The following is a 13,283-nucleotide window of genomic DNA, read 5'->3' as shown; positions in this document are numbered from 1 at the left end:
CTGGCACCTTCTTTGGAGTTCATCATTCCGCAACAACTTGCACCTTTGATTTGTCCATCCGAATGGAACCATCACCGATTCAATGCCCCAAGAATAATATCTCCGTTTGAGCAAAATAGCACTTCTCCCTTTTCACGAACAAAGTGTTCTCCTTAAGAACCTTGAAAATTGTCCAAAGGTGGTCGACATGCTCCTTGAGCGTTTGGCTGTAGACAACCACAAACTTATCTAAATACTTTGAATAGTTGGCTCATAAGAGTGCAGAACGTGGTCGGAACGTTGGTTAAGCCGAAAGACATCACCAAGAACTCAAACGCTCCATACCTAGTCACATAGGTAGTCTTCGCTTCATCGCCTTCGCCTATACGCACTTGCCAGTATCCCAACCGGAGGTCGAGTTTAGAGAAATACTTTGCTTTGCCCAGTTGGTCGAACAAGTCCGCGATGAGCGGGATGGGATACTTGTTCTTCACCGTCACCTTGTTGAGGGGTCGATAGTCGGAGGCTCCCATATTGTTTCTTTTGTAAGAGAACTGGAGCTCTGAATGGTGCTTTGGAACTGCAGATGAGACCACCGCTTAGCAGCTCATCTAACTGTTTTCTAAGCCCTGCCAACTCTGGAGGGGACATGCGGTAGGGTGGTCTCGTTGGAGGCTTCACTCCTGACTCCAACTCGATAGGATGATCCACGCCTTTGCGTGGCAGCAGAGTCTTCGGCAACTCGGGTGGCATAACGTTTGTGAACTCCTTTAAAACGTTCGCCACCACAACAAGTTCATGAATGGCCTCCTCGTCAAGTGGCTCTAGCTTCACAGTAGCCACGAATGTTAATTTGCATTTTCGTACCCCTTTCTTGAGTTGTAAAGCCGATATCTATTGGGGGTCCCTGGTTCCTCTCCGAGGGATGGGAACCACACAGGGGTCGTCACCTCCCATCATACATAAGGAATTTAGGAATGGCATTGGCACCAACTTTGCTGCGTGCATGAACTCCATTCCGAGAATCACTTAGAAGTCGTCGAATGGCACTGCTATCATGTTTGTGCTCCCGCTCCATGTTCCGATCTTGATGGGAACTCCCTTTGCCCAGCCGGAGATCCACTTGGCATCCGAGTTCACCACCTTCATCTGACTTGGGTTCTTCTCCAAGATCAACCCAAGTCGCTTTACTTCTCAATCGGCAATGAAGTTGTGGGTAACGCTCATGTCCACCATTGCACGAGTTGTTTGGCCATTGAGCTTAATGTCCACGTACATCAGCTCACTACTCCCTGCTTTATGTGACTTTATCTTTGTGTTCTCCCCCACTTGACCCCGCAAAGCATTCAACAAACGCATTACTCCCATCCAGGGTCCTTGCGACTCCTCATCGTTACTGTTGGATTTTGAACTACTCGAACTAAGAGCGACGGCCTTGCCCTTGTCGAGGGGTGGATTGAAGTTGTTAAAGCATTGAGTATTTGTTTCTGTGGGCACTCCCTCACCATATGCGGCCCTCCACACAAGAAGCATCCGCTAGGTTTTGGGGTCTTGCCTTTTGAGCTTGGCCCTTTGTGAGAACTCTTCTTCCTTTGTTCGCCCCCGGGCTCCTTCCCTCGAGAATATTTTGGAGAGCGATTTCCTGAAGATTGTTTCCTTTTCCACGAGTCCTCCGAGGAAATAAAGTCGGTAAGCCTTTCTGCGATCGCAATTGCCCCGATCACATCGGTGGCATTCCTTCGATGTAATTCTTGTCGAGCCCATGGTTTTAGGCTATCGAGGAAGCTGAACAGCTTATCCTTCTCGGACATGTCCTGTATGTCCAACATCAACACAAAAAATTGTTTCACGTAGTCTCGAATGGAAGTACTTTGGCGGAGTTGTCTCAACTTCCTCCTTGCAATGAACTTTGTGTTCTCGGGTAGGAACTAAGTTCTCAACTCCCGCTTTAAGTCCTTCCATATGTCAACTCAACACCGACCTTGTTGGATCTCCTCCCAACGGGTTCGCTACCAAAGTTTTACATCCCCGTTCAGATACATGGTTGCTATTGAAACTTTGGTATCTTCATAATCAAGCCTTGTAGCTCGAAAGTACTGTTCCATGTCAAACAAGAAATTCTCGAGTTATTTAGCGTCCCTAGTACCTCCATAGCAATGAGGCTCGAGTACCCTCAAGTTTTGTGGCAACGCAACACGGGAGTTGCTCCCCCCCGCATTCGATGCCCTTATGAGTATTGTCACTCTGGAAGTGAGTTCCACCATGACTTCATGCAAATGTTGCACGGAGTCTTTGGTATCATCCGTCAGTTGATCGACTAGGGCCTCAACCTTATCGATTCAGGATTCAGCTTCTTCTTGCGAGCTCTCTACCCCAAGAAGCCTTCGTTGGCCTTGGTAGAGTTCCTCCAAGCTCGCTTCAAGAACATCCAGGCGGATTTTCGCCGCTGTGAGTCTCTCCTTATGGCTCTTCTTCCCGATTGGCGCTCCAGATTACGCCTCCTCCGCTCGCGAAGAGTAACCAACTTCTCGCTCATCATGTTCACTACCACGATCCTCCAGAGCAGCTCTACCAACATGAGAGCGAGTTTGCACTTGCAGCCCACCTACGGCTGCTTAGGGCAATGGTCCGACTTGCCCCACCTTGCTCGATTCACCATGATGCTTGGCCATGGCAAGATTGCGAAGTTTCTTCGATGCTTGCTCGAATTGCTTGCCTGCTCTGATACCACAATGTCACGAACTTAGCTGGAATTACCTAAGTCGTGATGCACCCTTGAGGCAAAGTTACGAACTTAGCTTGAGTTGCCTAAGTCGCGAAGCACCCTTGCGCCAACTTCTCGAACTTAGCCGAGGTTTGCCTAAGTCATGACACACCCTTGTGATATGCGTCCACAAAGGGTCAGCCAATTTGCAATCTCACTCAGGTCCCGAAGGATCTATAAAAGAGAAAGTTGATTAGTTCGAAAACGAGCGACGGACAAGTTCCATCGTCTCGCGAAAAGGGAAGCTTTACAAGCAATTCAACGAGCACCTTAAGTGCAAGAGAGAAAAGAGAGGGAAGGAGAAAACAAAGACTTTAGAAGGTAGAACGAACAATTGCAAGTCCACAACAACTGCTCACCGGATGCCGGGCACGAAGGAAAGTTCCCATTAAGTTAACGTGCGAACTTATGAAGATTGTTCAACGCCCAACAATAAACCGAAGCCCTACCCGGGGGTTCCAGGGTGCTGAGATGGCTGACGTTTCGCGTACAGCTGTGACATGCAGAAAACAAGCCGTGGCACGCGAAAACGAAGCCATTTTGGGGCAGTTCAGTTGGGCGCGGCGAGCAATCACACTGCAGCGCTACGAACTGTCGTTGCCTACATTTTCCGAGCAAAAATATACAAAACCAAGGGAAAACATGCTGCCATGTCTTTGTACAAGCATACAAAAGCGACGAACGATTCGTTGAACGAAGTTGTTGCGAGTGCACGACGACCGTTTGTGATAGAGCGGTATAACGAAATATACCACTCGGTATACAGTACCGTACCGTACCGAGCGAATCTTGAAACTCCGATACGATACGATATTTCAATCCTTGGAACTGCTATAACCGAAGTTTGAAGACTTACAATCAATATCATCAAGTCATACCCCTCTTCACTACAAAAAATTACAGGTCCCTTGAAGACATCATTAATTTCTTCCTGGGAATAATTTGGAAGAATTTAGCATTTTCGCTTGCTAGTTGATATGGAAAGCCAAAATGAAAAGGCTTTTCAAGGCTGTTTCTGTTGAGAATTTAATGAAAATGTTGCTTCTACATGATTTTGCTTCAAGATGACATAGTATTTGTTCTCTTTTACATGGTTTTGCTTGTAGCCAGTAACACGCTGATGTAACAAATTTCTCTTGTTTTTCTCCAGGTAGCCTCATGTAACTCAGAAATTCTCTTAACGAGAAAAGAATAGATAAATAATTGCTTGCTTACTGCCTCAAAAGAAAAATATAGATCAAGTGCTACAATGATATCGCTCTTTTTCTTCTTTTTACCTCCTCATCTTTTACAGAATTTCTAAGTTGAACATGGATCTGAATCATTTGCAAGTATTAGATGAATGTTTTATAACTTATGCTGCTCATTGCTCAAACTAGCATAAGCTTGTATCACCTACACGATCCTTTTCCAAATTATACATAAAACAAGAAATAGGAAGTTACAATATGGTGAGGATTGCATTGAATAAGAAAAATAGGTTGAGGCTATCAAACAGAAAAGTTAAAAACAGGATTCTTTAGTGTACTGATCCTTTCATGTAAATGAGATGATGGATCCACATAATTAGTATCATGCACATGCTGATATTTGTCAAAGTACTAGTTTCACCAATAGCTCATGGTATTTCATGCAATCAGCTCAAAACTAATATAACTTCAATAAGCAAGATAAAACCAATACCAAGGTTGCCAATATCAATAAGATCATATTTGAATCTACCTATTTTTAGTGCAGGAGAACCATCAAGAAGTGGTGACTATTGGAAAAAATAAAATAAAATATATTACCATCCCAAAGTAGTGAAGCCATTAGGATTCATATAAACTGCAAACTAATGGCAAAAGAGAAAACTATAGATCTCTGTTCTCATGTCAGTTAATGAACTTAATCGAGTAATAAAGCAATAATTTCAAAGATCACCAATACCATGAATTTTTTACCATGCTCCATACATCTAACGTATAACTAAGATTCAACTATTCAAAAGTTGAAAATGAAATCTTCCAGATTGTTACCATGCTCCATACATCTAACCATATACAATCAAAAGTAACATTTAGATGGTAACCCTTATAGTACAATATGCACCAACAGTATTTCAGAAAAGGAAAGCTTTGAGTCATCAAGTTTCATGGACTTTAAACTTCCAAGCTTAAATCAATATTAACTTAAAACAGACACAAAATCAGCAACCATGCTAGAATAATGAAGCAATCAAAATTATCATAATAAGAAGGATATTAATAAGATGAGCAAGAAATGGCTAACCTAGAAAATCATGAAACTGAGAGAAACAAGTTCCAGCTCCCCACAGTCCAAGACGCACCATGTAACCCAGATTTCGTGGCTCAGATGCACCAGTTGCAGAACAATAAATAACTCGAGCCTCAGGTAATTTTGCCTGTACGCAATAAACTCCAGATTACACACTCTAGAAAATAAACACAAGATAAATAAATTATACGAACAGACATGTGAAGAACAAGATAATCTCATAGCCAACTAGTCAAATTAAAAGAATAAAGGAAAATATGCAACAAAAGTGTAATCGCCACAAGTCCCAAAGAAAGGAAAAAATGCATGCTTATGGAACCAATTGATGGAACTCATACTAATGATCATAAAAGCAATAAAAAGCATCTGCAAATGTTTCATGTTGATGCCTTCCAAGAAGACAATTCTATCCGAAGATTGGTTTCAAAAGTTAAGGTGCAGTATTTATTAATAATAAAAGTGAGTATCTAAGAAAAAAGTCTAAGCCTGGAAACTTTAGAGGCATCAACCTGGATTTCAAGAACTGCTTCACCTGTCCGAGTAGGTTGACTTCCTGTCTCAGGGATCAAATTTTTGGCCTTATGGCACTGCAAAAAATAAATTGCTCCATAAAGATTATAGCCCAGCTTATAGAACTGAACATCAATACAAAAGAATTCTTCACTAAAATCTCAACATTGAGGAAAATAACATATGCAGAGGAGGCACAAGTGGCATGGTATTAGAAAACAAAAAAGTAGCATGCATGTCTATAAGTCGAAGCACCTCATCAAACACAACTAGGCCATCAAATTCTGATCCACACCACTGCAACAACTGCATCAACCGAGAACGGCCTCTTTCAGATGATGCTATCAAGCTACTGTATGTTAAGAAAATTACTCCATCCTTTATGCCAACAGCCTTCGAGTCGAGCTTAGAGTAGGGAAGCTTGTTCAAAGCATGAACTGAAAAGAGAGAAAAATGCTTATCCAATAAATGTGAACGGCAATATGGTTAAATTTCATATGGTCTCTACAAACTTAAATTGCCAAAGACAATGTAAGAGATGCTTAGGCAATGTAAAACGAGATCAGGCTGCTACAGTTTTTTCATAACAAGCCAAATAGTGTAAGCATGAAATTTGTTCATGCTATACCAAGTTACTTTTTAGTCATGGAATCAAAGTACAAGTTAACCTCTATGAATTCATTTTATGATATTACCACAAAGAAGGAATTTTAAGTTAATCTTCGACTATGAAATATTACTGAGCATGCTTAGTTCAGCTGGTTGGTCTTACCTCACCTCAAAAAAGTACATGCTTCATCACTCTCTTAGACGCAATATTCATTGTTATAAATTAAATTGATTTATGCAATATACCATGTTTTGATGTACCGTCCTATCACGGATTTGGCTAGAATTGCCTACGTTGTGAGTCACCCTTACAGCAATATCACGGACTTAGCTGAAATTGCCTAAGTCGTGAGGCACCACTGTGTCAATATCACAATCTTAGCTAGGATTGCCTAAGTCGTGAAACATCCTAACACCAAAGTCACGGACTTAGCTGGAATTGCCTAAGTCATGAGGTACCCTTGTGTTATCCGTCTGCAAAAGGTCAGCCTACTTGCAACCTCGCTCAGGTCCCGTAGGACCTATAAAAGAGCAAATTGATTAATTCGAAAACAAGTGACGGACAAGTCCCGACGTCTCGAGAAGAAGACAGCCTTACAAGAAATTCAACAAACACTTGATGTACAAAAGAGAAAAAAGAGGAAGGCAAGAACTTTAGAAGGCAAACGAACAGTAGCAACCCCGCAAACGAGTGCTCACCGGGTGTCGGGCGCGATGGCAAGTTCCTGGAGGCTTAACGTGCGAACTTGTAAAATCCAATCAATGCTGAACACTACCCCAAACTCCTATCCAACCAGGTGCCACATGGGGGATTCCAGGGTGCTGAGATAGCTAACGTTTTGCATCGCACCGCAGCCTATAGAGAATAAGTCGTGGCACGCAAAAACAAGACCATTTTAGGGCAGTTTTGCCCGTCATGGTGAGCGATCACTCTGCAACGCTGCGATATGTTCTTGCTCATAGTTTTCAAGCAAAAACGCATAAAACCAAAGCATAACACATTGCCAAGCATATGTACAAGCACACACAAGCAACGAACGGTCCATTGACGAAGATGTTGTGGGTGCGCAATGACCATTCATGACATTCCAACAAAACAAGCGGTCCATATTGATCCGCCAGTTGACCAATATGCATACCAGCCTATTTCTGGTGGTACATGATTAGGGGTGAGCATACCAGGGACCAGGCTATATGCCTCTTGTAGCAATTGATACGGTCAAGACTCAACAATTACCGTAATGATTGGATATCAACCATACCAAACTACTCTTAGGTCAAATCAAGTTCCAACAATCAAATTAAACTATTGGGCCCCATTTTGGCCCTTTAAATCCTCCTCCCTCTTCCCTGTTTCACTCACTCATTCTCATTTTGGTTCTCATTCTTTCTCATCCTATCACTTGTTTAATCCTTCTAATCGTCAAGTAGTGGAAATCAACCTCTTGATTTGAATAAAAGAGGGATTGGAACTAGGGATTCAGGCAAACTCTAACCTCCATGGCCCTACATGCCATGGTCATACCTATCTACTCCTCGAACTTGTGTTGTTAATGACGATAAGGTAACGATTGTTACCACGTTGATGTATAAACGGCACACGATTTACTTGCACAATATTTGGGAGCAATTCTAGGATTGGGTATGACAAACCCACCATATCAACATACAACTTCATGGGTAGAGGCATACGTAGACTCCTATCATTTATTTTGGTGGTAGAAGCAGACATGTTCTATCATAAATTATCGAATAGGTGTTATCTCGATAGTTTACATTGTGCAAAACTTAAAGTTTCAACACCTAATCCAACATCTTAACTCTTTTCTTTGTACATGATTCAGATCCAATGAAGGACCATGTGACATCCTTATAACCTAGAATTTATATTGATTTTGGCTTATATATACTCTATTCTGATTTAAATATAATGTATCTACCAAGAAATTAGGGAAAAAACCTTAAATAGGGTTTCTTTTAATTTTGAGCCAATTTTCAGCCCTTTTCCTAGACCATACTGGATACCAACACACAGTACACCTATACAATACATACCGATCCAAACAGCACAGGATGGCATTCCTTGTTATATGCACACTTGGTTTGCCTTAAAGGTCTTGGTAGATCTTTAAGCACTCCATGGGTTTTATATAGAATTTATTAGACCTATATAACTACATATACTTTAGACAAGTTAAAACCACTTACATGAACAAAGAGAAATCAGCCTCTCTATGATCAAGCATCTATCATGGTTTTCAGAAGTCACCAGTATTGTTGTAAAGAGCAGTCAGTGGCTGCTATAGTGATTTAACGTATTATTTTCTGCACAACATACACAGCAGTGCCATTAAGCAGTTCGGCTTCCCAACTACCACTACAGGAACCACAATGCTATGGGCATGTTTCGGGCACTTTATGCCCAATGGCCTTTTTTGTAAACAAATCTGTATAAATCAGAAAAAGAAAGACTCAAAACAAACTAACCAACTTTCATGTTATTGAGCTCATACAAATGTTAAAAAAATTAAGTCAACTGAAGCTCTCTCTCTCTCTCTCTCTCTCTCTCTCTCTCTCCCCCCCCCCTAATTGAGACTTTAATGGATGAGGACTGAATCAACTGATTCAGATTAAACTTTTGTTAAGTATATAATTAATAGGCTCCAGTACTATATTTCTCAATTTTTGGATAGTATCATAGTAAGATATTTGATATTGTATGGATTGTGGCAGATCATGTCACATTTGGTACTATAAAATTGTATTCCATATCCACTTTTTCAGAAAATTTACATGGCAAACTCTATATGGACATTTCGTGTTCAGATTTTTTATTTTGCAAATTACTTCATAACATTTACCACACCAATTATAAATTAATATTAATGATCTGCTTTAGGATCATAGTACCAATTGTAGAACTTGCTATCAGGAGTCTCTATTGTTGTAAACCGACTATAGGCTAATCACAACATCAATCATTCACTAGCATTATTAAACTTTTCAAATGACCATGAAATCCGAATTTCCAAGAGAGACAATTTTGCATGAAAGGTATATTCAGCTACATTTATGAACCCCATCCTGACATCAACCCCCTAACAACAACCTGTAGGTCTAGATAGGATGTCGCAAAAGACCACAAAGGACTCATAGGTTGGAACTGAATTTCCTTCATTAAAAAAGAGAGCATTCGGAGGTAAAAAAGAACCTTGACAAGGCCCTAAAATCATTCTTGCATTTAGAGTATTGCACTTTATACCTTCAATACAAGAAGCACCAACATCATCTAAATCTCTGCGTGCATCGAACTTTAAGTCAGAACCAACAGAAACCCACCTGCAAAATGTATAGACAAGGATGACAATGAAAGACAAAGCTTATTCCAATTAGAACAATACATCAATAAAGGAGCATATTAAAACAAAAGTTACAAAAAGGATCTGCTACTATCATCATGCTTCATGCTAATATAACATGTACATATTTATCAGGATGCTTACAATGATTTACACCTCCCATGTTGCCAATTTTCCCATATCAATCCGGCAATGGTTCGACCCTTACCAACACCAGCACCGTCACCAATGAAAAAGCCTGCTCTTGCACCATCTTGGAGATGGTGAAGATGCCTCTGTCATAAAGCAACAGGTACCATCATTGCTATAATGCCAGCAGCTCTGACAGAAGCAGTCTTAAACTTGCCGACTAAGTGAGAAAAGAAAGTAACCTGGCAAGCATACACTAGTGTTTCAATTTGCAAGCATGAAAGTGCATTGGATTTCTCCAGATCATCCATAATCTTTAGATGGTATGTTGGTTCTGGAGGTTGAACAGCTGACAAGGAAGATGTTTCGACAACTGGATCTGGATGCGTTTGACCTAGTGATAGTCTGGGGGGCCTCTACAAAACCATTACAAAAGTAAGAAAATATAGAGCTTGAAGAAGCCAGTATTCATTTTCCAACCACAGGTACAAAGATAGAAAATGATAAATGGAAAAAAATTGCTTCTACTCACATTAGATTTAGTAACTTTGACACACAAATTAAACAAAACTTACATAGTCAGTAAAGGTTTCCCCAACTGTACCACCTTCATCTTCTTCGCGCTCCACATCAATAGCAACCTAGAAATATTACCATGATGGGGAGAAATGAGGATGGGCGAAAAACAAAAACAAGTCTTCTTTTGTCAGCAATAGATCGATTAAAAATTCCAGACGAGAATGAAACTTTGTAAATTAATTATCTCAAAGTCTCGATACTTATCCGAATCATGGTGTAGCAATGCAACAATTGGAGAATATATAAATAAAAATACAATTTAAAGAAGCTTATACCCCTCAAGATGCTCAAAGCAAATGTGACAGATCAAGTTTATCGGGCGAAAAATAAAAGGTATGCAACTTAGGAATGGCATATAATCTCCAAGTCAAAGAAAAACGTATCATGTTACAAAATAGGCCGCATCATATGGGGATCACTAGTACTGCTGTGGTTTCTTAAATGTCTTACTTTGCAACATTAGCAGTGACTTTATTAGCAATCCATGATGCAGCATCCATATTCAATTTTATCTTTATTCGAGTAAGCATCAATATAATATCATCATAATACATACCGGAATTATATGAAATATTCATATCATGACATATGAATAGAGAGAACTAGAATTCTTGTTGATGCTGAAACTCATAGAGGGAAGAAATGGGATTTATCGTCAAGGATGGAATCAATCGATTAAACATGTACAGGCTTATATGTGTTTTAGATGCATTTTTTCTCCTCTCCTTTGCACATACCCAGCGGCCCTCTACACCATACGGATCTTTATACCATAGCACCATGCACACCTGCAATCCTGCTATTCCTGGAGCCATAGGAATTGCAGATATTAGTATGGTCCCTCATATAGCACTAGTGATGTTGTCCTCGACAGAGCTTAGTGGAAAAACAATTTCATATAGCCAACCACAGATAGTTAGGACCTAACTGTTCTTTTGTTGGTATACACCCCCAATTGCATCCATATGTCAAAAGCACATGAAAAATCTTTCTTGTTTACATTTGCTTTCAATCCATTCCAAGCTTCTTGAAACTCTAAATCCATGCAATGATCAAATCAAACATACTACAATATTTCCAAAGGCATACAGTTATCAAGTGACCAATGCTACTCGCAAGGACAAAATCAAGTTTCTTGCCTTAATCTCCCATGCTTCCATGGTAAGAACTAAGAACGTGCCCAGACTAAAGAGCATAATAAAAGGAGGGAATGAAATGCATAATTATCCAAGTTTTGATAACTGCCACTTGACCTATAATTCCCCCTTCAAGAGTATCCGCATTTCATTGACCTTCTTGAACATTAAGGTGGTTAAATGCCTTGGACAAGAACTATCCCTACTTTTGCAAAATCAATGTAGTAAAAAGGATATCAAGCCATAGCACCAATTTGAATAGAGTACTTCCACTGAACAAACAAAACATGGTCAGTAAACTAAATTAGAAAAGAAAGAGAGGAAATTGATTTGCCTCATTGATCTCCTCGGGCGGGACAGGTGGAAACCCAAGGAAGGCGGCGGGGGAGGAGGAGGCCGTGGGGAAGTACTGTTGAAGCTTGGAGAGGTCGACAGCCAGGTCCACGCCGCACTGCGGGCAATTGAAGCGGGCGAGGCCATGAGGGACATTGAGGATGGCCTTGCAACGGGCGCAGGGAAGCTGGATCTTGGTGGGATCGATACCCTGGGCCTTGGGCGGCGCGCGCCTGGGAGGGGGGGCACCCAAAAGCTCTGGTGGCAGCATCTGCGGTAGTTGACACTTGGGGCAGATGAACTCCATCATCCCCGGCGCCACCGCCAAGATCCCATGGCAGCCAGCGCAACGGACCTGGCGGCTCCCCGGGGGCGGCTCCGGCACCGGCGGCGGCAGCGACGGCGGGGCGAGAGGCGGCACCGGCGGGACCGAAGGCTGCCCCATTCCTCCCCCTTCCTTTTGCCACTCTCTATTCGCCCCTTCCTCTCCCGCTCTCTCTCCCCGTCACTCTACCCCAACTTGCCCTGTCGAGATACGAATTTGATAGAGGGAGCGCATAAGAGGAGCGATTGAACTGTTTTGGGAGGGTTTGGATTTTTGTTTCGGGTGTTTCGCCAAGGCGAGGAGTTTTGGGCGAACGAGTAAATGGACGACTTTTCGTTCAATCGTTATAATGGCATTCACGTGCCCCGATCAGCTCGAAACAGTCGGCGGAAGGCAGTTCAGTGCAATTACGGGTGCATCTTGAGGTCCGCGCATCGAACTAGGTCGACTCTATTCTAATCAAAGGGCAAATCGGACCGCACATCCGTTCGAAATCGAGCCTCTGATCCAATCTGACCCGTTATTGATCTATATATATATATATATATATATATAACTTGAAAGCGTAACTTAGATAAAGATTTGAAATGACTGTTTGGTGTATGAGGCTTGGTATCAACCAGTTTAATTTTATTATTTATCTTTTTATAATAATAATAATTAGTCTCTAAAATAAATATCGATATCAAATTAGTGTCCCTATCAGCAGCATCGTCATCCTATCAAGAAGTTGATGGACTGTCAATAGAAGTTAGTTATTATCTCTTCTTGATCTCTTTTATTGGAATGTAATAAAGGGGAATTGGAAAAGATCAGTCATTTAAGAGACGAATATTATGAACGTGTCGACCAATTAAGTTATTTTTCTATTTGTTTAGTTGTATTTATCTTGAAATTTGTAGTAGGAGAAAAAGACATGATCTCATATATAAATATTATTTTGAATTTTGTATCTTGAGGAAGCAACTTGAAACTAATCTCCGTATATTACCTATAGATAATGATTATTGTTTGATACGATTGATTATTGTCTATATTTTAGTTATAGTTGTTAGGAAAAGAATGGGCACTAAGAGGGTGGGGTGAATTAGTGCAGCGGTAAAAATTACGTTGGTTCAAAACTTCGTTACGATTAAATCCATATTTGACAAAAAAATCATTTCATAAAAGTATTAACTTTGAAAGCGTACGAAAGAGTGTAGTAGATGTAAAGCAAATAAAGTGGTTTGCAGTAAAGTAAATTGCACGAGAGAAACACAAACCAGATTTTTATAGTGATTCGG

The 13,283-nt window shown here is 40.9% G+C and overlaps 1 protein-coding gene across 4 annotated transcripts in view; it reads right to left on the bottom strand.

Moving 5' to 3' along the window:
• The window catches only part of LOC103994866 (protein FORGETTER 1), a 102,110-nt gene extending 89,783 nt beyond the window's left edge, over positions 1-12,327 (bottom strand). For 2 of the 4 annotated variants that reach the window (XM_009415314.3, XM_009415315.3), the window contains exons 1-8: positions 11,677-12,327; positions 10,203-10,268; positions 9,870-10,043; positions 9,643-9,773; positions 9,402-9,478; positions 5,786-5,967; positions 5,530-5,607; positions 5,015-5,147 (exon numbers count right to left, since the gene is read on the bottom strand). In XM_009415314.3, coding sequence (XP_009413589.1) covers positions 5,015-5,147; positions 5,530-5,607; positions 5,786-5,967; positions 9,402-9,478; positions 9,643-9,773; positions 9,870-10,043; positions 10,203-10,268; positions 11,677-12,120 — 1,285 coding nt within the window. In that variant the 5' untranslated portion in view covers positions 12,121-12,327. The remainder of the gene's footprint in view (positions 1-5,014; positions 5,148-5,529; positions 5,608-5,785; positions 5,968-9,401; positions 9,479-9,642; positions 9,774-9,869; positions 10,044-10,202; positions 10,269-11,676) is intronic. The other 2 variants (XM_065164257.1, XM_065164258.1) reach the window with 1 other exon arrangement.
• Between the last annotated feature and the right edge of the window lie 956 nt (positions 12,328-13,283).

This window comes from Musa acuminata, chromosome BXJ3-8 (genome assembly GCF_036884655.1).
Source record: "Musa acuminata AAA Group cultivar baxijiao chromosome BXJ3-8, Cavendish_Baxijiao_AAA, whole genome shotgun sequence".
Lineage (NCBI taxonomy): Eukaryota > Viridiplantae > Streptophyta > Magnoliopsida > Zingiberales > Musaceae > Musa > Musa acuminata.
Note: the sequence above shows the minus strand (reverse complement) of the source record. Positions and strands in the feature narration are given on the sequence as shown.